This window comes from Furipterus horrens, unplaced genomic scaffold, assembly GCF_987537825.1.
Source record: "Furipterus horrens unplaced genomic scaffold, mFurHor1.1.pri manual_scaffold_5, whole genome shotgun sequence".
NCBI classification, from domain to species: Eukaryota; Metazoa; Chordata; class Mammalia; order Chiroptera; family Furipteridae; genus Furipterus; species Furipterus horrens.
In genome coordinates, this window is record NW_028327175.1 from 101,754,650 (window position 1) to 101,781,496 (window position 26,847).

General features: G+C 39.7%; 1 protein-coding gene across 1 annotated transcript in view; it reads right to left on the reverse strand.

Annotated features, from left to right (window-relative positions):
* LOC150009148 (S-adenosyl-L-methionine-dependent tRNA 4-demethylwyosine synthase TYW1) overlaps positions 1 to 26,847 on the reverse strand; it is a 162,292-nt gene that overhangs the window by 92,368 nt on the left and 43,077 nt on the right. The window contains exon 9 of the mRNA XM_090276914.1: positions 22,403 to 22,455. Coding sequence (XP_090133040.1) covers positions 22,403 to 22,455 — 53 coding nt within the window. The remainder of the gene's footprint in view (positions 1 to 22,402; positions 22,456 to 26,847) is intronic.

The following is a 26,847-nucleotide window of genomic DNA, read 5'->3' on the forward strand; positions in this document are numbered from 1 at the left end:
ACTATTGAGTCCATTCAGTGAGTGTTTTATTTCTGTCATTGTATTTTTCAATTTTATAATTCCCTCTTGCTTCCCTTCATAACTTCCATTTCTTTGCTGAGTTTTATTTTTTCATTTATTCCAAGAAAATTTGTAACGAATGTCTGATGCATTTTTATGACAGCTGCTTTAAAATCCTTGTCAGATTATTCCACCATCTGATTCATCTGGTGTTGGTGTTGGTTCACTGTGTTTTCCTTTCAGGTTGTGATTTTCTTGGTCCTTGATGTGACAGGTGATTTTTTATTGCATCGCAGACATCTGCCTATTATATTAGAAGACTCTAGATTCTATTTAATTCCTTATTCTGGCAGGCAGTCACTTTGTTTAGGTTGAATGTGCAGTCCTGAAGTATTTTTAAGTGCTGCAGTTCCAATGGCAGTTTAAATTTTCAGAACGTTTGCAGTATAAGTTTGCTTGGGCTCCCACTGGTCTCTGCTAGGGCCATTGGGGCAGAAGAGGTTTTTCCACGATAGCCCACTAGCAAGGGTGGGAGGCCTCTCAGTGGAGGAGGGAAGTCGCAGGCCAGCAGGCTTCCCAGGGCAGGCTACTTGTGTGGCAATCACTCTGGCCAATGGTTGCTGGAAGCCCCAGTAACTGAATGGGAGAGGGGAGTCTCAAGCCACAAGGACAAAGAGGCTTCCTTGGCTGGGTCACTTCTTGTGCTGGGGTTCCTCTTGCCAGCCACTCAGTCACCATGGTATCTCTCGGTGAAGGAAGGAAGCCTCAGGTCCAGCAGGAAAGAAGAGCATTCCATAAGCCAGGTCACTTGTTAGAGGGATAGGGTGGTGGGGAGGGATCTCCATTATTCCACTTTCACTTGGCCACCCTGGTATCTTTTGGCAGGAGAGGGAATTGCAGCTCTAGCAGGAAAGGGGAGTACTTGACCTACTGCTTATTGTTAGTGGGGCTCTAAATCAACCCCGTTTGCCAGTGGTACTGGGCTCACCTGATCAAGTCGAAGGGTTTCCATTCCATACTGGGAGGTATGAGCCTTCCTGCGTGGCCATCTGTTGCAAGATTAAGGATCAGGAAACATGGGGTCAGAGCTGTCTTCTTCTTTAGGTGGGGGGTGATGTAGGACATCCTGTTGCTTTGTTGTTCCTCCCATGTTGGGTCCCAAACCAGCCAGCCTTGCTCTTACCACCTTTCAGAGATTTTGTTTGGCATTTTCCATGGTTTAGAGTTGTGCGTCATAGGAATGAGCAGGGAGAAGAGTTTATGCTATTCTGTCCAAACCAGAAGTCTTCAAATATTACATTTTCAAAGGAAATGCACCTGCATCTGAAAATTAGTGGGTGATCAAGGTGGAAAAGGAAAAGATTGGAGAGCAACACATGCTCAGTATTCATGTTATGAATCTAGGGGAAAGAGCCTGAGATTCAATAATCTGTGAATCCTTATGCTCGAGGTAAATAAGAGCCTGAGAAAATAAAACTGTATCCCAGCAGAGCCACAATGAATGAAAGCAAGACACTATTACTAGGCAGTATCTGTCACATCAATTTGGAAACAGAGGTACAGGAAGAGGAAAGGAGGCATACAATTCATGATGGGTCTCTCTGAATGTCTTACAAGAGGCACTGACTGCCTTTATTCTGGACTATCTTTTCAAAAAGGTTTGTATAGGAATAGCCTTGGAAGATCATGTGTCCTTCTGCAGCAAAATGATAGCAATCCTTATTGTCCAGTGTAATAAAGATGTGTCCCGCCCTGGCCAGGTGGTTCAGTTGGTTGGAGCATAGTCTTGTGCGCCAAAAAGTTGCAGGTTCGATTCCCAGTCAGGGCACATACCTAGGTTGTGGGTTCAATCCCTGGTTGAGGCATGAACAGGAAGCAACTGATCAATGTTTCTCTCTTACATGGATGTTTCTCTCTCACTCTCTCTCACTCTCCTCCTTCTCCCTCTCTCAAATCAATAACATCCTCAGGTGAGGATTTAAAAAAATACATGCCCCTCAAAGGAAAAGCTCAAGCAGAATTATTCCTAATTATAAAAGATTCATACTCCCTAAGTGTGGGGGTCCTCCAGTATAACATATGCACAGATGTTATCTGTCCCCATAGTGCTGCTTCACTGGAACTGAGAGCCAGGAACCAGAGTAAAAGATGATATTCTGGCTACTGCTATTATCGTGAGTAATAAATTGTCCTTATCCTCTGCCACCACCCATGAAACCGTGGCTGGCTAACTTGTTAGCTTCAAAGTAGGGCAAAATTTACACAGACTCTTCAATTTTGGAAAGGGATGAAGAACACAGTACAGAGGTCGATACAGCCTACGCGCCAAACCCAGTCTACTATTGGTTAGTGTAAATAAAGCTTCCTTGGGATAGTGTCCCCCTTATTTATTTACTTATTGTCTATGGCTGCTTTTGTGCTACAATGACAGAGATAAGAAGTCACAACACAGATCATATGATCCACTGACAGCCTCATTTCCCACACCCTCCACCCTCCCCCTGCCCGCCTGCAGCTGTCTGGGAGTTTCCCATGATACTGTGGGGTACATCAACCCGAGCTCCATTTGGCCTTGATCAGCCCTAGAATCACAGCTGCGAGATAATGACTGAATTCAATAGTTTCTTCTTTCTTCCCACTATAAAACAGCCCCTCCTTCCCTAAGAGCCCGGAGTGGGGCCATTCGCAGCACAGCTTCCTCCCCGCTTGCTAGTTCCCTCAAATAAACTTCTTTTCTTCCGCTCCCTGCATCCTCATGGTTCTCTGAGCGACACGGTTCTTACATCCACAAACTTCAAAGAGTCATTATTTGGCCCTTTAAGAAAAAGTTTGGCCCTGGTTGCTGCGGCTCAGTGGATTGAGCCTCGGCTTGCGAGCCAAGTGTCGCTGGTTCGATTCCCAGTCAGTGCACATGATTAGGTTGCATGTCAGGTTCCCAGTTGGGGGCATGAGTGAGAGGCAACCACACAGTGATGTTTCTCTCCCTCTCTTTCTCCTTTCCACTCTCTCCAAAAATAAATAAACAAACAAACAAATAAATTATTTTAAAAAAAAAAAGTTTGCTTACTCCTGACTTAGGTACTTTTTTCATACTGCAGAGCAAAATAGATTCCAAATTGATTAAAGAAACTATTTTTTAAAAAAACAAGGAGGATTTGAGAAAGATAGAGGAACAGGAAGCACCAGGAATCTGTTTCTCCCACCTAGACAACTGCACTGGAGAATCTGTCTGATATAACTGTTTTGAAACTCTGTAGTCTGTGGAAGGCTTCCAATTTCCAGGGAAAGGCCTAGATGGTTAATTTCTGTCAATTATGGCTCCTAAAAGAGTAGGACCTACCCATACACCAACACCAGCCACAAACCAGGCAACGGTGCACCTCTTCCTGGAACAGCTTACACATGGCTTATGGGAGCTAGGGTAGGTACAAATGACCCTGTCCTCCAAATATTGGGAATCTGTGTTCTGATTCCTGATTGCTGCTTCTAATCACAGGTGCAAAGAGGTGAGCAAACACTGTTGTTGCACCTCCTCCCATCTTTGATCTGGGTTTGGATTTATTGGCGTTTTATTTGGGGCTATGGAGAGGGAAACGGGAAAAGACATACAAAGTGAAGACAGGACAGAGAGCCTTTTATCCCTCATATCCCTGTTACCTTTCACAGTGAAAACTAAAAGTGCTCTATCATATATGATATACGCTATATATATGCTATGCCTGTGCATAGGTATATACTATATATGTTATATATGAGCTATACATATACACACAAATTTATGATAAATATATCATATTTATTTTCTAGACTAGAACACTGCAATGGTAAGGACAGGAAAATAGACTGTCAATTAAGTTAAGTGACCATCAAATGGACAAGTCCTCCTTTATCAGCAGTCTTAAAGTTATGTTTTTCTGGCTGAAAGAATCTCCTGCTCTCCTGGTTTAGAGAATGAAGACAGCAAAGCTCATAGCCTTGACAGAATGCTTGCCAGGCCCTTAATCTTTCTGGCAAATATTCCTTGATGTACAGTTAAAAAAAGGGAAAAAAAATCACATTTCCTGTACTTCTCTCAGCATTTTCATCTAAATTCCTATCTATATACGATGTGAGTTGCTTTAGTTCAGCTCAGGGCTTCCAACAGTTCAAATTTTGTCATTCTTCACTATATCTGTTTTCCCTGTCACACTGACCAAATCAGTAGCAAGTCAAGACCACTTCCTTATAAGTAGCCAATATTACCTGGTTCAGGTATCTACTGTTGCACAACACACTGCCCCCAAACTCAGTGGCTTACTATGACACAGGTATTATTTTCTCTATTAATTCTGTGGGTCAGCTCAGTGCTTTTTCCACTCCCTGTAGTATGTGTTGAAGTCACTCATGCAGCTCTATTCACAGGGAGTTGGCTGGGGCTGCACATCCAAGAAGACCTCACTCAGATTTCTGACAGTTGATGCTAACCAGCTAGGACACCTTGCTCCTCCTTCACTCCAGTACTCTAGACTGGGTTCTTTATAGCATAGTAGCTGGGTTCCCAGAGGAAACATTCCAAGAGGACAAGCCTTATATGCAAGCACTTATCAAGCCTCCGCTTGCACCATGCTTGCTAATATCCCATTGACCAAAGCAGGTCACATTGATTGCCAAGCCTCCAGAATTAATGAAATGTGTGAATACTGGGAGTCATGGTTCATGGAGGGCTACCCAGTTAATGAACACCTACATCATTTATACTAATTATGTTCACCTCCAAGCCTTAAGGCAAAAAGTCCTCACATTAGTGATAATTTACTAGTTTTCAAAAAGCTTTTACACTCATTGAAACAGCTAATAGCTCTAGATCAATTTTTTGACATATTATAACAAAATCCTTTTAACATCTGTTGATTACTGCAGTTCATTGGATATGCAAATATCTTTATTTTAAACATTTAATATATGTTTACCATATTCTGTGCTAAGTGATCCAGAAAAAATAAAATTCTGACTTCACTATATATCTTATTTATTTTTACTTTTTAAAGATTTTATTTATTTTTAGAGAGAGGGGAAGGGAGAGAAACATCAATGTGTAGTTGCCTCTCACACGCCCCCAACTGGGGACCCTGCCTGCAACCCAGGCATGTGCCCTGACTGGGAGTTGAACCAGTGACCCTTTGGTTTGCAGGCCAGCACTCAATCCACTGAGCCACACCAGCCAAGATCACCTTTTTTTATATAAACTTATACTTTTTACCTGGAAAAACAAAAACTTAAACAATTTAAAAAAGTAAAATAAATTTTTAAAATTCTTTAAACTGAAATCAAACTTAACTATATTAACCAAATATCAAGTTACTACCATAACACAGGTATACAATTTATTCCAAAGAACTTTAGAACAAATTTTGAATGTATGCTGTTGATGAGAGGCATTCTACAAACAGAGAATGCTAAAAAGAACCATCTTCCCTCTTAAAAATTACCAAGACCACAAAGAATTTTTGCTATGTGGTTTACATCAATCAATATGTATATGTTAGGTATCAGAACCATGGAAAGTTTTAAATATTTTATACTATTTCATTTAAGATCATTATAAGCCTATTACATATTAATACAATACCATGGTTTTATAAAAAATAGTTACAAAATCAAACACAAAAAAAGAGTAATGTAGCTGGATTCTTATATAAGTTTTTGCATTCCAGCTACTGTGATATGTTGTTTTGGTTAAGCCACGTGAACAAAATCAGGCTTTCTACGGATACACAAAAGAAAAAGGAGAAGTACTTAACAAGCTTTTTCAGAAAATTGTGTGTGTTCTACTTTGACACTACAACAACACTTGACAAGTGGCAGTTTCATAAAGATCAGCTTCGTTGTAGAATCTGAAACCATATTAATGAACATTTCATATATTGTTACATTAAAATCAACTTGCCTATCTTGTACTTTGAGTCTGATTTTATAACATCATACACTGATCATCTGAAAAATACTGGTTCATTAAGTTATACAGACCTTTCAAATACTAATAATTTAATTGCATAATATTCAAAAATCACATTTTTAAATATCACAATTGATCTGATTATTATTGGGAGGCTTTCAAACTTATGGCAGCTAATAGAAGTTTTCCAAAATTCTAATTTTCATTTTAAAGTTCAAATTTTATTACTGGCAACAAATACTTTCAGTTGTTTCCTTGAAGTAGCAGGCTCACTTTAATTTTAAAAACACATCTGCCAAATAACTAAGCCTAAGTAACCATAGTTGTTTTCTGATGTAAAAATGACATTCTAGCAACTTCCTACTTAAGTGCACAATGCTTTTCCTGAAGACAACCATATTTTGGTATGCAATAAAAGTGCTTATGCATACTTTCAGTTTCTTCATACAGAACATTAAAAATAGAGCCCTGGCTGGTGTGGCTCAATGGACTGAGTACCAGCCTGCAAACTTAAAGGTTGCCAGTTCGATTCCCAGTCAGGGCACATGCATGGGTTGTGGGCCAGGTCCTCAGTTGGGGGTGTGCAAGAGGCGACTGAGCGATGTTTCTCTTGCACATCGATGTTTCTCTCCCTCTCTGCCTCCCTTCCTTCCCCTCTCTCTAAAAATGAATAAATATTTTTTTTTAAGTCCAACATTTACTCAGTGGTCAAGCCAGGAAAATAAAAATTTTAAAAAAGAACATTAAAAATACAAATACTTGAAGGGTAGAGGATTTTTTTAATGAATAATTGTTGCTAATTCATCAAGGTAATTCTTAAGTGCAACTGGCATTTTAAAAAAAAATAAAGAGCACATATAGTTTGACTACCAGTACAGTATAGTACATTCCCTTAATCCATACTAAAGGGTCAATGTATTTACGCACCACTGCTTCTGAATTATTAGTTCAAATGTCTACACAGCAACAACAAAAAAGAAAATTCAACATTATAATATTTAAAAGAATGGTTTTGACCTCCAGGACTCCAAAGGGAATGCAGATCCCACTTTAAGAATCATTGTTATAAGTTAATGGTAATAAATAATTATGTCAATTAGAAATAAAGAATTTTGTTGGGGAGAAAAAAGTGGTACAACGATAAAATTAGAGAAATTAACTGAAAACTAATGTTAAAACTGAAATCACTTCAGAAAATTGTTCATATAATATCTACTAAAGCTGAACATATGCTTAAACAATTCCACTCCCAGAAAGAAAAATGAGTGTTATATCCAAAAAACTACACAAATATTCACAGCACTGACTTTATATAAAACAGTAAAAAACAAGCAACAATCTACATGTCCATTAATAGATGAATAAACAAATTTTAAGCATATCTATACAATGGAATATATTTAGCAAGAAATGAAGTATTAATACACAAAAAACATGTATAAATCTCAAAACAGTTATGCCAAATGAAGGAAGCAAGATTAAAAAACATAATGCATGAATACATTAAATTCTAGAAAATATAAATTTATATACAGAGACAGAAAGCAAGTCAGTAGTTTCCTGGGAACAAGAACAAAGAGAAAGATGGGATTACAAAGAAACACAAGGAAATTTTAGTGCTGTTTGTTATCTTGATTTTGGTGATGGTTTCACTAGTATATATATACATATATATTCCAGTGGGGCAATAAGGCACATACATAACATTTGTATAATGAGGAAGAAACTGATAGCTGCTTCCCAAGAGATAAAGGAAAGAGCTTTGAAATCAAAAATAGTCATAAGCTACTTCCTGCCATGGGAAACAAGCAAAGCTGCTTTAGATAGTTATGAAGGATGGTAAAAAAGTATAGAACTATGCTATCCAATATGGTAGCCACTATCCACATGTGTCTATTTAAATTTAAATGAATGAAAATTAAATAAAATTTAAAATTCAATTCCCTTGTCACACCAGCCACATTTCAAGTGTTAAATAGCCACACATGGTTAGTAGCTGTATGAGTTACATGGTTAGGCAGGTATGTGGTTAGGTATCAAGTGTTAGGTACCGGGTTAGGTGTCAGGTATACAATTAGTATACTGTACTGTGTAATGCAGATATAGAACATTCCCACCCTGCAGAAAGTTCTACTGGACACAGCTACAGAGATGGATGTAGGCACAGCTCCTCTCAGTATCACCACCAGTACACCACTCGTTCCACTGCTGCCTTCTGTACTTAGAACACGTCTGCAAGGGAAGAATGCTTCTACCATGTTCTAAGGAAGTTGTGTTAATGGACAATCACCATGGTTTCTGCACCTCTTAGATCAGCTTTAGTTCTAGACCATCTTTTCAAGGATGTTTGTACAGCAAACAGCCTTGGAAGATAGAGTATATCTCCTTAGCGTATAGATTTGTTTCCTGACCAGCATAATAAAGATGTCTTCCATATGAAAAAATTCTCAACATCACTAATCATCAGAGAAATACATATTAAAACCACAATGAGATACCACTTCACACCTGTCAGAATGGCTATCATCAATAAATCCACAAACAATAAGTGTTGGTGAGGATGTGGAGAAAAGAGAATCCTCGTGCACTGTTGGTGGGATTACAAACTGGTGCAGCCACTATGGAAACAGTATGGAGGTTCCTCAAAAAATTAAAAGTAGAACTACCTTATGACCCAGAAATTCCACTTCTGGGTATATATCCAAAGAAATCCAAAACCCTAATTTGACAAAAAAAAAAAAAAAAAAATGCACCCCTATGTTCACTGCAGCATTATTTACAATAGCCAAGATATGGAAGCAACACAAATCCCCATCAATAGATGACTGGAATATTACTCAATCATAAAAAAAGAATAAACTCTTACCATTTGTGACAACATGAATGAACCTAGAAGTTATTATAATAAGTGAAATAAGTCAGATAGAGAGAGACAAATACCATATTATTTCACTTACATGTGGAATCTAAAGATTCCATAGGTACAGAGAGAAAACTAAGGCTGCCAGATGGGAGGGGGGTGGCATGGCTGGGCAAAAAAGGTAAAGGAATTAAGAAAGACAAATTGGCAGTTACAAAGGAGTCAAAGGAATATAAAGTACAGCAGAGGGAATGCAGCCAATAATATTGTAATGACTATGTATAGAAGTGTATGGTGTCAGGTGGGTACTAGAGTTATTGGAGGGGATCACTTCATAAATTATATCATTAGACAATCACTATGCTGTACACCTGAAACTATTATAAAATAATATTGAATGTCAACTGTCATTGAAAAAAAATGTTGGAGGGCAAAGGAACCAATGTGAACATGAAGCTCAAGCTGTCTTCTGTGCTTTGTCTTTGACCCAGGAGTCCTGCGCCCTCTGCCTACATCTATGAAACTCTGCCAGGCTAACTTGTTAGCGTGTGAGTAGGGTAAAATAGTAGACCCCCTGCAGTTCTTGACAGTAAACCCTGTTGCATGGTCCCTTTGAGCTTCTCATGCCATAGAAACAAACATTTTGTCAGGAACCGAGGGCTTCTCTAAGGCATCTCTTAGTATTCTCATGCACAATAGTGAAAGTGAAGAGAAGATTGCAGGAGGGGCCCCTATGAGCACAAACTCATCATTGACAGACTGGATTACGCACCTGGTAAGGAAGCATCATACTGTGAGGTGCCGATGAAATGTAAAAGAAACATGGACTAGTTAATGGAAGAAAAAGGTATAAATGCCAACTATGACCAGGTGACCAGTGCAAATATGAGGAAAGCTCTATCTATCCATAATGTCTCTCTTGCTGTGACATATATTTATTGACCCTCTCCTCCAACTATTTTATATAAGACGGGTTGGTGGTAGTTAACCATATAATTTCATCATTTAGGTATAAAACCTCAAAAGAGTATTCTCCCTTTTAAAGGCAGAGTGAATACATCCTCCCTTGTATGTGTAATAGTTGCAACAAGTTACGCAGAAGCGAACATCTTGTTTAAAGCATTGTTTGAAAATGTAAATACAGGTAGAAAAGAACAAACTTAGGTTGCCAGATGGGAGGGGGTTTGGAGGTTGAGTATGCAGAGGTGGACTGTGCTGTTAATACCCAGCTCTGCCTGCCCTTCTAAGCCGGGGTTAGTAACCCTAATGCCATATTTCTCAAATTCCCTTGTCTGAAGGGTTCCTTATTTAGACTCCACCAATGAAAAGCAAAAAGACTTAGAAGGCAAAAAGGAGAAACTATTATTTGTCTCTGGCAGCAGCTAGCAGAGACAAGGGCATGTAGCAAACACCCAGCCGCAGCAGCTTCCAAGGGAGCTCCGGGGAAACGTCGCTTTGATGCTGCAGCAGCTCAGGTCACCTGAAGCAGCATCCTGTGAGTCCAGCGCTTGCTGGTTTTCTCAAAGCCAGAAGCAATTCTCCGACCTTCACTACCCCAGGTCTTCCAATGCCTTGGTAAGCATTTAGTTGATTTACCTTATTAAATCTGTTCCTGCTGAAATACTCGAGGGGGGTTTCTGTTTTCCTGACTGACACAGATGGGCAGGATGTGGTCAGGTGGAGATCAGAGCGGGGAACAGAAGCAGGACACAATGCATGAAAGTAAAATGGAAAATAAAGCTGAACAAGTGGGTTGGAACTATACTAAGTAGGGTCTAAGAGGAGACAGATACTATACAAAGATATAATCTATTAAGTTGTAGTAAGTGCTATGTAGAAATTCCAAGCAGTGTAAGGGAATGAAAGGGAAGGTCGTTATTTCATATAAGGTGGTAAGGGAAAGCCTCTCTGACAGGCTCCATGAGCAGACAGAGAGCGGAGACCAGAAAGCTAGGGAGGACTTTGGGCTCAGTGTATGCAGGGAAGCGCAGGAAGGCTGGCACAGTTGAACTGAAGCAGGAAGACCAGATCACATAGGGCCTTGGATGACTTAGGCTTTTATTTTGAGTGACAGCGACATGACCTGATATACCTGGCTGCTGTGTAGAAAACAGACAGTGGATGATGACAAGAGTGGGACCCAGAAAAACAAGTGATGACTGATATTATAAAAGGGACATATTACAATGACTTGGACCAAGGTAAAGCGGTATAATTGATGAAAAGTAGTTGCATTCTGAGTATGTTTTGAAAAGACTTGTTCATGGAATAGATGTGGGAGGATAAAGAAAAAGAAGAAGAAGAAAACGGAATCCCAAGTTTTTGGCCTGAGCAACTGAAAGGATACTTGCCATTAACTGATAAAGTGAAGACTGAGGAAAGAGATTTAGGATAGGAAATAGAAATTTGAGTTTTGACATGTTAAGTTCAAGATGCTTAATACATGTCCAAATGGATATGTTGAGTTAGAAGTAATGGAAACCCACTATAGGCATTTAAAGGGAGTAGCTAGATAAGAACTGGAATTCAGATTTAATTGGGTTCATGTAAGATAAACTGGGCAGGGGAGGCAGAGTGAGGAGGTTCACCGGAAGCCAGAAGTAGGGGGGCAAAGAAACTAACTGCAGTGAACTCAACCTGAACCTCAAGGGTGACAATGAAAACAACTGGGGCAGAGGTTCTCAATGGGGCCAACACCACCCCTTGAGGGTATTTTGGAAATCTGTGGAAATATTTTCATCATGACAATGGTTGTGAGGCACTACTGCCAATAAGCAGGTGGGGACAAAGCTTTCACATCTCTTGCAAGGCTCAGGACCGTCCCATACAAAAAAAAAAAAAAAAAAAAGTGGGGGCGGGGGGACGTCCTGTAGTCTACTTCCTTTCCAATGATTCACTAGACCTCAATACTTGTGAAAAACCTGATTATAATTGTTTGAGCCCCGATACCAACTTCATTTTACAAAGAGTGTATTTTCTTCACAATTTTACCATATACTGATTTTTTCAGGAATGCAACTACTATACAAACTGAAGGAAGAGAGCACTCTTTTATGTAAATTTTATAAGAAATTTCACCATTCTGAAAAACAATGACAAAAAAAACGCTGTTTCTAGTATTTAAGTCACTAACAAAATACCTGCGTATCTGCATAATATTTGTAGGTACTGTATCACCTACAAATACATTACAGAAGAGACTGAGATATTTGGTAGAGTTGGAACCTGATATTAAATTAACAGGCATGAAATTCAGGGTTCCCACTTATCAAATGATAGGGGGACTCAAGAGTTAAAGATTTTAGCTTTAGTTACAGTGGATAGGCTTAAGAAATTAATGCATGTGAGAGCTGTTCCTCCAGGAACTGAACACTGACTCCAGGAGGTGTATGAGCAATTCCACCTTGTGCCCCACGGGGTCTGCAATTGAGCCACTGTGTTCCAGGGAGGGAAGGTCCAATGCGCAGATAAAGAATTGCTGATCAGCAAATAAAGATCACTAACAGCCAAACTGCAACTCTTATCTGACATTCCCATCATGGCTACCCACCAAATGGATTTCTTAGCCTTTTCTGCCTCTAACCTGGCCAGGAGAAAGTCAGTTTAAATCAGTAGCCTATTGTAAACGTGCAGCCTCTCTTTTCCCCAGGTGACTTTTAGCAACTCAGTTTGCATCTGAATACCCCTTGCAAGAGCTGCAAGGAGGAGCAATGTTACATTTGCCTAGTGAATCTCTCTCCCTCTCCCTCTCCCTCCCTCCCTCCATCCCTCTCTCTCTCTCTCTCTCTCTCTCTCTCTCTCTCTCTCTCTCTCTCTCTCTCTCTCTCTAATCGTGCACCCCGCTGGCATGGGTTGAGCATTTAAAACCCACTAGGGCACTTGCCACAAAGAAAGACACCCATGAGAGGCTAAGCTGGGACGTGGACTGGGAAAGATTGCTAGGTTTCCCACCAGCCACAAGCAGAAGTCCACGCAACAAGAGGCACATTGTAAAAGCAATCCCACTGTCACATCTCTGCGGTGCATTCCTTCCTTAGGTTTAATTCTCAAGAGGAGAAGCAAGATTTTAGCCTGCAGTGGAAAGCCCTGGCTTTTCCAGGTCTTTTGCTCCTAATTAGGCCTTTTTGTTCCAATCTGCCTCACTCATAAGTCTTTTTCCTCTTTTGCTGGCTGACCGCTCCATTTACATCTCTACCACTCCCATGTCTATCTACTTTACAAAATCCTGAGGCCTGAGCCTGTAATCTCAGCCTATTTCTCCTCTCCCCTCCAAGCCATACTAATACCCTCAATAACCCCAATAATAATAATCTGCTTTTTTCTCTTAATAGGTCCCTGTGTCTCCTACACCTTCTAATAAGTTTTATCTGCAGGACAGTGGAGGTTGCAATAAATCAAGCTGTTGGTGACATGATCCTACACTGGGTTTCTCCATATGAACCTATACCCCAAGAAGGAATATAGGGACAGCTCTACACCTATTCCAAGCAGGAAGCAGTTTCTGAAGTTTCGCCCCCTCTCCCCAGTAAAAGCAATAGAAACAGCCTGGAATGTAAGACCCAGAGACCACCACTTTGCCCACCCCATGACCTGCCACAAGCAACGACCTGTGGTCACGCCTGCTGTCCTGTGTTCTCGGAAACTTCCCTTCCCTGTGTTCCCGAAACTCCCACTCCCCGTTTTGCAAGAATCAACTGTTTTAACCTGTGGTCAGGTCGTTATGCTTGCTTGCTTGGATTCTGATAATCCTGTTACCTAGAACTAAAGCCCTTAAAAACCCCACTCTGTTTCTCCTGGGGCCTGCAGTTGCTCCAGACTCAGCCCACCTGTTTGGACCTCCCCAGTAAAGGCTTTGAACTGGTTTACACATTTCTTCTCTCTCGCATGAATCTAACCTACGCAAAGGTCAGCTGTGGATTATGGCATTGAGGGCAGGGGCAGGAGCATTATATAAAACCCAAAAAGTGGGAGTGAACCAAATGCCATCAACGATAAATGGATAAACAAAACGTGATTTATCTATACATGTAATATTACTGGCCATAAAAAAAATGAAATACTGATACATACTTCAACATGAATATGTCATAAAAACATTATGCTAAATAAAAGAAGCTAGACACAAAAGGCCACATATTATATTCCATTTATGTGGAATGACCATATTAGGCAAATTTATGTCCAGATCAGTAAATTAGTAATTCCTTAGCATTGAGGGGAGGAGGGAGAATGGGGATTGACAGTTGATAGGTCCATAACTTCTTTTAGAGGGATCAAAAGTATTTTAAAGTTAATTGTCATAATGGTTGCACAGCCCTGACAACATAGTAAAAACAATTAACTGTAAATTTTAAAATGGGTGACTTATATACGCAAATTGTGTCTCAATAAAGCTATTAAAAAATGCTATCTTATTTGTACCCATGGGGTTCTCATTTATGGAGGTGACTGAGTATCAACAACAAAGAGACCAATGCCATTGAAAGAGAACTATATTACTTCCATTTCCCAAGACAGAGGGGTACACCATGCCACAAAGAGTGATGGACTAGCACAGGAAAAAGCCTAGGCCAGAGCCTTTTGGGGGATTTCCTCTAGAAAGTCAAAGCAGGGCAGGGTAAACAATGTAAGATTGGCTGTTGTGAATAATTCCTGGGGGCTTTGGGCTATAGGGCTGTCTCTAGTTGGCAGGTATCTGGGCAATGATTTAAGGTGGGGAAATTATCCGCAGGGTGTGTGCAAGTTAGATAAGGAGGTACCACCTGCCTGCTAAGATTCAGAACTAATTGGGTTCCATATGAAAGGCATGTTCAGGGCAAAATTCTTCAGGAAACAGTAAGCCTTGGAAGGGTCAGTTTTCCCTCAGGTCTGTAAGGCCCCCAAATGCCAGAGCAACAAGAATACAGAAAATATAATTAACACAACTGGCCCTGTCATGAATGGATGCCAAATAGACAAAAAAAGAATCTAAGAAAACAAAATTTCTACATACTATATTCACAGGCTGATTCTAAAATGTATATGGAAATGCAAAGGACCCAGAAGAGTGGAAACCACCTTAGAAATTAAAAACAAAAAACAAGACAGAGATCTTATAATGCATGACATCAGGCTTATTACAAAGCTGCAAGTAATCAAGACAATGTGGTATTGCCATTAGGACAGACAAACACATCAACAGAACAGAATAACAGAGGACTTCAGATATAGGCGTTTTCTACAAAGGCCTAAAACTAATTCAATGATGAAAGGAAAGTCTTTTAGAACAAGTGGTGCTAAAATACCTGAATATCCATACACAGGGCAGGGGGTCAGGAAGAAACAAATCTTGACATTTACCTTACAACATTCAAAAAATTAATTCAAGATGAGTCAAAGACTTAAACATAAAAGTTAAAACCATAAAGCTCCAGAAGGATACCTTGAAGTTGGGAAAGATTTCTTAATATTGCGGACAGAAAAGGAGTTCTACAGAAAGTAATCTGGATGGCTGCCAAGTAGGTGAAAGCTGAGGCCACTTGCTTGTACCCCCGAGCACAGATTTTCAGCTGATTTTCTGATAAATGACCTGAACGATCAACGAAATCTTAGATGATATAAATTTTTGAAGCCAAGGAATATACTGCACATCTGGTAAGAGATTTTATAAGTTGAAGGGGAAATAGCCTGCACACGGCTCCTGCAGCAGGGGAAAGAACGGACAGAAAATGCAGCTTAGAAGCTCCTGCCTCTCCCAGAGCAGAAGCCCCAGTCCTGCACAGGGAACCCCCAACCCTCATCAGGAGAGATCTGGAAGGACAGACTGAGTCTGGGAGACTCTGGCTGCGCACACACAGTGAGCAGCACGCCCACAGCTGCTGTGCCAACCGGGAGATTTCAGGAGAGAAATTCTATCTCCGAAAACTGTCGGAGGCACCAGCAGGCTGCAGCCAGCTCTGAGAGAGATTTTTTGCCTTTTGGAGAGGTGATGTGCCTGGAGAGGCAGGCAGTGTGGGTGCCACATAGAGTCTTTGGGGACAAAAAGAGAATCTCCAAAGGAACCCTTTATGAACTTCTATCAGACACTAGGCTGACTCTTCCTCAGGCTTTATTCCATTGAAAACAGCAGAGCAGAGAGATTAGAAATTGGCACGGCAAGAGGTATCCAAGGCCCCGCCCAGCCTCAGCTCTTACACCAGCTACCATCGGCGCCAAGCAGGAAAGAGCTGATCCTTTTACACAGATTGACCCCTCACACGAAAGAGACAGCTAATTCATCAGAAACTACACATTACTGGAAATAATGTGGGACAGGCCAAGACATGTGGCGCAGGGGTGAGGGAACACACCACCATCTTCCCTGAAGACTGAACAGCGTCTCCCAGGAGAGAACCATGGACCACACCCTCGCAATCGCACCAGAAAACCCCTTGAGAGGCGGGTGAAGCTGGTACTTGTGATGCTGTCTGACTTTAGATGAATCACCGTTGGGCCTTGAGCTGATAAAAAGCCAGCAAGGCAGAAAAGAGGACCAGCCAAGCCTGACGGAGACAGTCACAGACTGTGGATCACTTGTAGCCTCAAATAGGCTGCCCAAAGCTAGACTAGGACACCAGCTGACCTGACAGGGACAGATCCAGGAGAAAACAGTAGGCAAACAGACATTAAACTCTGCTGAGACAAATCCCACCTTGTTCTTTTTTATTATTTTTTCTTCTGCATAGATTTTTAACATTGTTTCTTTGTCTTCAATTCTGTTCCTATTTCACTGTTTCACTTCTATATTTTACTTTTTACATATTTTTTATTATTTTTTAACTTTAGTTTTATTTCAAACTCATATTTTACTTTTCCCTTCTCACACTCCATTTTGCCTTCATCCTTCTCTTTCTTATTTTTGTTTTAAATTTTATTTTTTCCCTTTCTACGCCATGTTTCTATTCCTCACACTTACTATTTTTCCTCCCTCCATCCTCTCAAAAACATCTTTCTTTCCATTGTGATTTCACATTCTTTTTCCCTTTCTTATAACACCCTTATTCTCGTTCCTCCCTTATTAATATCGGCTCAGTTGTCATTGATATTGTGGTTGTTGTTGCATTTCTTCAATTTTATTCCTACTAGTTCACTACATTTTCTTTTTTTTACATTTTATTCACATTTATTTTTTGCTTTTAGTGTGCTCACAGAAAATTAGAACACCTTAAGCAGGAGTTTAATAGCAATTTTTGTAAGCAAAGTTACATTCCATCTCTAAGTCAAATTGGTCAAAGCTTCTCCAGTATTTACAAAACATGATAGACAAGATGCTACACAAAACCATTGCATCTGAAGATTTTTTTCCGTTATTCTCAAAGACGACTGGAAAAGAAAGCATTGTCTGCTGTAATCAAAAACATACCACAGTATAAACAGTAACCATTCCACTTATCACAGCTTGGTTGAGTTTAAAATTTTATTTTAAATATCATATTTTATTATTCCTCTGTTCTACTCCATTCCACCTTCCTCCTGCCTTATCTTATTTTTGTATTAAATTTTATTTTCTCACTTTCTTAGCCTGGTTTCTAACTCTTACGCTTATTATTTCTCCTCCTTCTATCCTCTCAAAACCTTTTTCTTTCCTTTAGACATCTCACAATCTTTTTTCTTTTTCTTTTCTTTCTTATAAGATTCTTATTCTCTTTCCAACTTTATTGATCTTTGCTCATCTGTCGTGGATCTCACTGTAGTGCTTGTTTGTCTTCAATTTGGTTCCCATTTTTTCACTATTTTTTTTCAAACCTCATATTATTCTCTTCCCTTTTCTTACCCCTTTTTGTCATATTCCCTCCCTATTTTATTTGCACTGTAAATTTTATTTTCTCCTTTTCTCCGCCTTGTTTTTATGCCCGACTCTTATATTTCTTCCCTCAACCTCTCAAAATCTTTTTTTTTTTCGTGAGTCACCTTATATTCTTTTTTCCTTTACCACTTTTATTAATCTTAGTTCATTTGTCGTAAGATATTTTTGCTGGTGTGGGTTTTGTTTGCTAGGTTGTTTTGTTTTGCTCTGGCAGCTCCTGTACAACAGCATACAAGACATAGTTGGGGTAGAGACTCTCAGTCAGGCAGACAGAGGGCAGAACCCACCAACGAACAAGTCAACAACAAACTAAAGAGAGCCCACATAAACTGCATAAGGGGCATCTCTAGAGCATCCATCTCAGGAGTTCAAAGAGATTGTACCACTAAGTCTCACAGGTCTCCTACCACAGAAGACCACCCCACAAAGACAGGGAGTCTAAGCAAATCAATCTAATACGCAGAAACAAATAAAAAGAGTCACCTAAAATGGGGAGACAAAGAAACAACCCCAAATCAGAAGGAAAGGAGGAATCCCCAGAAAGTGTATGAAATGAAATTGAGGCATGCAATTCATCAGACACGGAGTTCAAAGTAATGATTATAAGCATGTTAAAGGAACTCAGTAAGAAATACAAGGAACTTAGTGGGAACTACATCAGCATGAAAAAGGACATAGAAATTATAAATAAGAAAAAGGAGGAAATGAAGAATACAATATCTGAAATGAAGAATACAGCAGAAGGAATTAAAAGTAGGTAAGATGAAGCAGAGAATAAAATCAGCAAGTTGGAAGACAAGTAGGAAAAAACACCCAGTCAGAGCAACAGACAAAAAAGGGCTGAAAAAGAATGAAGAGATCTCCAAAATATATAAAGAGCTTATACGACTCAACATCAAGAAAACAAACAACCCAATTAAAAAATGGGCAAAGGACTGAACAAACACTTCTCTAAAGAGGACATACAGAAGGTCCATAGGCACATGAAAAAATGCTCAACATCATTGGCCATCAGAGAGATGCAAGTAAAAACCACAATGAGATACCACTTTACACCTGTCAGAATGGCCATCATTAACAAATCAACAAACAACAAATGCTGGCGAGGATGCGGAGAAATGGGAACCCTACTGCACTGTTGGTGGGAATGCAGACTGGTGCAGCCACTATGGAAAACAGTATGGAATTACCTCAAAAAACTAAAAATGGAACTGCCTTTTGAACCAGCGATTCCACTGCTAGGATTATACCCGAAAAATCCTAAAACCCTAATTCAAAAAAACTTATGCACCCCTATGTTCAAAGCAGCCCTGTTTACAATAGCTAAGTGCTGGAAACAGCCTAAGTGCCCATCTGTAGATGAGTGGATCAAAAAACTGTGGTACATTTACACAATGGAATACTATGTAGCAGAAAGAAAGAAGGAACTCCTGTCATTTGCGACAATATGGATGGAACTAGAAAGAATTATGCTTAGTGAAATAAGCCAGGCAAAGAAAGCAAAATACCATATGATATCACCTAATACAGGAAACTAAAGAGCAACACAAACAAACGAACTAAATAGGCAAAGACTAGAATAGTAGTCAGTAGGGAGGAGGGGGGAGGGAGAAAAGAGGGATAAGTAAGGGAAGGGTCTAGTCAAGGAACGTGTATGAATGACTCATGGACATGGACAACGGGGAGAGATATGATTGTGGGAGAAGGGATGGGCTGGGTGGGGGGAGCAATGAGGGAAAAATGGGACAACTGTAATTGAAAAACCAAAAAATAAAAGAAAAGAAAAAAAAGAATGAAGATAGCTTAAGGGAGCTGCAGGACACCATGAAACATAACAATATTCACATCATAAGGATACCAGAAGGAGGAGAAAGAGAGCAAGGGAAAGAAAACCTGTTTGAAAAAATAATGACAGAAAAATTCCCTAACTTGGTGAGGGAAAAACTCATGTAAGTTTAGGAAGCACAGAGGGCCCCAATCAAAATGAACCCAAAGAGACCCACTCTAAGACACATCATAATTAAAAATGGCAGTATTTAAAGACAAAGAGAGAATCTTAAAGGCAGCAAGGGAGAAACAGCTAGTAACATACAAGGGAGCTGTGATAGGCTATCAGCTGATTTAGTCAACATAAACACTACAGGCAGAAGGGCATGGCATGAAATAGTCCCAGTAATGAAAAGCAAAGGCCTGCAACCAAGATTACCCTACCCAGCAAGGCTCTCATTTTAAATGGCAGGCAAAATAAGGAGCTTCCCAGAAAAAAAGGGGAGGGGGGAATGTGGAGGTAAAAGAGTACATCTCCACCAAACCAGCATTGCAAGAGATGCTAAAGGGACTGCTTTCTCAGATCTTCAGGTAATCTTCCTTAAATTCCCTCCTTAATTCCAAATGCATCAAAGAAGCTGAAAACTGCCATTCTGGGAAGCATTTTTCTCAGTCTGTTGAGATCTTGCTTCCAATTATATCCTCTGTTTGGCTCAAATAAATTTTTATAAAAATTCTCTAAACATTTAGAATTTCTTAAATCAACAATATACAAAATGTAAGTTTAAAACTTCAAAAGATACCACTAGGGAAATTTTTTTAAAAGCAGCCATAGATTAAGAGAAAATATTAACGATGTACATCAAGCAAAAGGCTCGTATCCACAATATACAAAGAACGCCTACAAATCAATGATATAAAGTCTAACAACCCAATTTGGGCAAAATGTCCTTTCACAAATGAAAGGACAAAGCTGGATCCATTTGCTATCATGGCGCCATTTGCCAAGCAGGCTTAAAACCTTGTCATTTTACTTTTCTGAGCTTATGTCCCCAGGACTGGAAAATTACTGGACAAACAAGAACAGAACGTAACTAACTACTCCCCACAGCCCAAGCAAACGATAACATTGGAGCAAACTGCAGCGTATGCAAAACCAGACGAAACCTCCTGTGCTGCAACGCCCTGACAGCCCAGCAGCCACACAACAGAAATCCCCCACCCCTGCTTTATAATCCAATGAAAGCTCAAAACACCAACCCCTCAGAACCAGCATAATTCTCCTCACCTGGCTCCTTTTCTCTCTTGGAAAGTGAATAAAACTTTGCCCTCTGAATTTTCCTCTATTTGTGAATTCTTTCACAGCCTGTGTCAACAGCCACCCTAACAACAAATGGGAATGACCAACATGCACATGTGCTCCTCATCATCAACAATCATCCACAAAATGTAAGTTAAAACCACAATGCTACCACTTCCACTCACTAGAATGCCTAAAATTAAAAAGACCTGCAATACCACCTGATGGTGAGAATATGTAGCAACTAAAACTTTCATAAATTATTGATGTAAGTATAAAGAGTACAGCCTCACTGAAAACAGATAGGGAGTTTCTTATAAAGTTAAATATATATCCAGTCTAATTCCAACCCTAAATATGTACCTAAGGAAATCAAAACGTATGTTCACAAAAAACCACTGTACAAAAATGTTCTTAGCAGTTTTATTCATTAATAGCAAAACACCGAAAAACACCCACGTTCTATCAACATATTATAAACTGTGGTATGTTCATACTACTGAATAACACTCAGCAATAGAAAGGAATGAACTACAGATACATAGTACAACATGAATGAATATAAAAAACATTATGTTCAGTTTAAGAAACCACTTGCAAAAAACTAGACATTATGTAATTGCATTCATATGAAATCCTAAAAAAGGCAAAATTACAGTGAGCAACTAGAACTGTTTCCTGGCAGGGCGTCAGGTGTATTGGCTAAAAATAGGCAGTGAAAGCGTAGAAATGAGAATCAGACATTAAGAACCCTAATCTGCCAGGAAACTACAGCTTCACACACTCCCCAGAGGACCTCTGAGTCCCTCAAGCAGGCAGGAAGGATCGTTAACTGGTCAGTACCAAGGGAGGGATAAAAACATCAGGAGAAATTACTCTGCTAGGCTCACACCCTGTAAAACTCAAGATGGTGCCACAAGTGGTCCTTCTAGGGAGGCATGCTGCAAAGGAACTAAGATAGCAACCATAAAGGCCTGTCAGTCTAGACCGGGAAAAGGATCGGACTGGATAAGGGGCACAGAACCCAGAAGATGTAGCCAATGGATTGGTTAAAGGGAAGATACAACACAAACGCACGAGAGCTTGGGAAGTTGATTGGTTAAAGAAAAGCCTGGTTCTTCCGAAGCCCAAGATAATACAGTCAGCCTAACAAAGAAGCACTCTCTCTGCCCCCCCAATAACATGCACTTACCCCATTCATGTGTTTTCTCTCCACATCTCCAAGCAGGCTCCAAGCCAGCCGAAGAACAGCTGGAAACTGAACCAAGCTTTGATATGGACTAACCTTTGGCAAGGCATGGAACCTCTGTAAAATGGCCCTATTTCTGAGCCTGATGAAGACGAGGTTGAACTCTTTCAATGGGGAGACAGACAGAGATGAGATATTGGGATGCAACCTTCTATTTTCACCCAAAATAAATCTGACCATGCCACATCCTCCCATACACAGATCCCTGGGATGCTTTCCTTGTGACTCTGTGTAAGAACACGACTTCCAACTAATAAGACAAGTCAACTTATGGGGTGAGAAAAAGAGTCTGTATCTTAATTGGAGTGGTAGATAAGGGTTTTTTACACCCATAAAATTTGCTAAACTTATTTAACAAATTCACTCAAAATCATTACATTTTATTAAATGTAAATTATACCTTTAAAATGGTAAAATTAATTGACTGCATGTAATAGCCACACAAAAAGTGCAATAAAAACAAATACCTTTGTCCACCTGCAAAGCTTCACCCCAGAATGGCTCCCAATCAACTCATAACCTAAATGGAAAAACAGGGAACACAGCATTGAATTGATTCAAAGCCTTATATCAAACAGTGCTTATAAAACAAGCAGAATCATTTTTCTTTGCTTAAATAATGATAGACAACAACTAGTGGCAGAAAATGTTAAAAGTTTAATTCACCAAGATGATAAAACAATTTAAAATGTGTATGCATCTAGTAACATACACTTGAAGTACACAGAAGTAATAAGCTAACCAAAAATCACAGGGAGATATTTTAACATTGCTCAGTATCTAAAAGATCTCACAGACCAAACTCAGTGCAGCACTAAGACCTGAGCAGCACAGTAAACTAAATCAAGGACACATAGAACTGCACTCAACAAATACCGAAATGCTTTTCAAAGATGCAAGAAACATTTATAAAAATAAACCATATACTGAGCCATTAAGTAAAAGCAAGTAACAATATATTTCAAATGAAGAATCAGAGGGGCAACAGGAGATTAAAATAAAGAAACATTGCCCAAAAAAAGGGGGAAAATCAAATTCTAGGACCTACAACTTAACATGTATTCTCAGCACTACTCTACAAACCTATCATTTAAAATTTCTGAGCCACATAAGATATAAAAAGCATGAAAAAACCATGCCAAAGTAATCATATTTCCTTTTTTAACAAACTAGTAGAGCAAACAAATAGAACATTCTGATTCCCGAAACATTTAATAAAGCTTCTCATGAGGCTTCAAGTAATAAGCTATAATTCTCATGAGTTTCTTGCACAAAAAGACTTGACTTGCAGACAAATGAGACAAATGGAGAACTACAGTCTAGATGATGGCATAAGTGGGTCAGTGGCTAGTTAAACATCCATATTCACAGTGTGATGATTAATGGAACAATGTCACTTTGGATTATAAGTCCCTAGTGGCAACATTACAGGGCTCTGTCTTTTATCCTCCTCCACATTTACATATACAAATAAATAAACAAAGCACTGCTTATCTAGTTGAAGATGAAACTGAATCCAGCTGAATAGCTAATCTCAGACAGAGAATAAACATTTAAAAGATTCCCAGAGAAAATTCTAGTTCTTCTTTTGGTTTCCTACATTACAGGTTGTTCATATCATTATTTTATAAACCACACTCTATTATATTAGTTTATGTCATTCTCTCTCAAGATACAAAGGGTTCTACAAAATTTTACATTTAGGTAGGCATGAAAAAGACTGCACAGTTCATATCGGAGAAATCTGTGGGTGATCACAACGCCAAGATAAGCCAACATTATGCAGTCGTTGAAAATCATAGTGCAGTGTTCTGCTTCTAAACAAGATAGAGTAACAATTGTTTACTCTCCCACCAGAAATACCAAAAAAATAAAACAACAAATAAAATACCAATAAAACAACATTTTTCAAGATAAGAAACATCAGGCAACAAAGAATGGTGATCTCCGAGAGATGGGAACCAAACAAGGTGAACCCTACCATTACTCAAGCTTATTACCTTAAAAGTTTCCAGACCCTGACCTGGCAAGCGTGGCTCAGTGGACTGAGCGCTGGCCTGCAAGCCGAAAGGTCGCTGGCTCAATTCCCGGTCAGGGCACACGCCTGGGTTGTGGGCCAGGTCCCCAGTTGAAGGTGTGTGAGAGGCACCAATTGTTTCTCTCAATCTCTCGCACATCGATGTTTCTCTCTCTTTCTCCCTCCCTCCCCTTCTTTCTAAAAACAAATAAATAAAATCTTTTTCAAAATTTATAAACATTTCCAGGTCCTGCAGCAGGGAGGCAGCTGGCGTAAAGCTCAGTGTTCTCCCTCAGTTGAGGACATGGAAGTGAGAGTATGAAGAGCCCACATGGCGAGAGTGAGCAGGACTGAATACCAGAGGGCAAAAGCTACACAGGAACTGAAGGCAAGAGTCTGCAGAGGATCCCTGTAAGTATTTGCCTGTGTACTGCTTAGTGCATATGTGGAAGGAAAACTACCCATAAGTGGGAAAGAACTGTATGACAGGATTAGAGGTATGACTGGTGCTCACAGCCAGCTGGGAACTTGGGCCTGTTCCTGCCAGTCAGACAGGAAACCTCAAGACTCACAAGGCATTGGGCAGAGTACACGGAAGTATTTTGCCTCAACAGAGGGAAATAATTAGCTATATACCAAGCTGGGTCTGGTCTCACCTACCAAATCATAAAAGATTAAAAAGGCTCAAAACTGTTTCCAAGTAACCTACCCTACTCCCAGAACAAAGCTAAAGAATGTATACAGAAATACAAAAATATCTAGCACCCAATTAGGTAAAATTAGATCTGGCATCCAATCAAAGATTACTAAGCATGCACACAGATAGGAAAACATGACCAATAATGAAGAAAATAATCCAGCAACCAAAACTGACCCAGAAATGACCCACATATTAGCAAATTAGAACATTAAAACAGTTATGACTGTGTTCCCTAGGTTCGAAAAATTAACTAGAAACATGGAAGATATAAAAAGACCCAAATGGGCCTTCTAGAAATGAAAACTACGATGTCTAGGCTAAAATCTACACTGGATAGAATTAATGAAAGATTAGACATTAAAGAAGAAATGATTGCTAAATTAAATATGGAGACACAGAAATGAAAATTATCCAAAAATGTAAAGTAGGACAGAAAAAAAGAATTTTAAAAGATGTAAATAGCATCAGTGAGCTCTGGGTCAATTTCAAGTGGCCTATACATGTAATTGGAATCCCCAAGGAAGAGGAGAGAAAAGAAGTGACAGAAAAATATTTGAAGAAATAATGGACAAAATTTGTCCAAATTTGACTGAAACAATAAATCCCAAGTAAAAGAAACATGAAGAAAACTACATGGAGATACATTATTATCAAACTGCTCAAAATCAGCAAATAGGAGAAAATCTTACAAGTAGCCAGGGAGAAAAAAAAATTATACTCAATATTTCAAACAAATGATGACTGTAGAGCTCTCATCAGAAGAAATGTAAACAAGCAGTGAAAAACATGGCAATAAAAGCTATCGACCACTTGGAGACTGCACGATCCTTCCCCTTGTGGGAAGGCCACCCTCCCCTCCACACCCCCACTCTTATTAGGGATTTCTTGACCCAAGGGTAGGTAGGACGACGACCATGTCCAGCTTGAAGCAGCTAGAGGAGCTCAAGACCTTCTTCATCCATTGTCCTTTATAAGATTGTAAAGGGTCTTAAGTCTGAGAGGGAGGGATTGTTATTTTTTATTGTTAAAATATTTAACTAATTAATTAAATTTTTTTTTTTTAAAAGAAGAAGAATATATGAAAGGGTGAGACAGGAGAGCTTGTATGTATGACCCATGGGCATGGACTTGGGGAGGGGATTGTTGGGGAAGTGGGGTGCTGGGCGGAGGGGAGCAAAGGGGAAAAAATTGGAACTATTGTAACAATATAATCAATAAAATATACTTAAACAACAAAAAAAAAGCTGTCAACCAATGCTATAGCCATCAAAATATCCTTCAAAAATGAAGGCAAAGTAAAGTCTTTTTGAGATATACAAAAGCTGAAATAATTCATCACCAACAAATCCACATCATAAGAAATGCTAACATAAGTCCTTCGGGAAGAAGAAAAATGCTATCAGAGGGAACTCAGACCAACACAAAGGAAAATGAAAAGATACATGAGTCAATATATAAATTGTTTCTAATTATTTAAGTATTTAATAGATAATTGACTAAACCAAAATAAATAATAACAATTATACAGTTTGTAACTCATGTAAAGAGTAAAATGTAGGGATCCAAGATGGCGCAGGTATAAGTGGAAGCTACACTAACCTCCCAGGACAAATCTGGAATTACAACTTAATTGTGGAGAAATCATCTGGAATAACCAACTGACCACTAGCTGGAAAGAAGTCTTATAACCACGGAGAGACAGAAAAGGCCGCTTCATCACAATGTAACCAGTAGAAAGTGCGGAGATGTGAGAGGGCTGGCTGGGCTCCCATGGGTGACAGCTGAGGGGAATGAGGAATAGCTCAGCAGCTGGGGGTTCCCCCTGAGAAGGGTGGAGTCTGAAGCCCCAGCTGGGCTTCCCAGCCTACAGCAACAGAGTGGAAAGCAAAATAGCATCCAGCTATGAAAAGTGAAAAGCCACAGGGTTTTTTGCTGCCTGAAAAAAACAGCTGCAAACAAGGAGCTCTTAAAGGATCACATATGGAAGTGTTCTGACTCCCACTTACCCTGGGCTCAAGCAGAGGGAGGGCAGAGAGGACTAGAGACGCTTGGGGAGAATTTGGGGTGGTAGCTTTGAGGGGAGAACAGAGGGAGCAGCTGAACAGTCTCACTGCTGACTCATACCCCATACTGCAGGCAGACCACTGCCCTCCAAGTGGCGCCAGCCTGAGGGGAAGCAAAAGCCCCACCTGCAG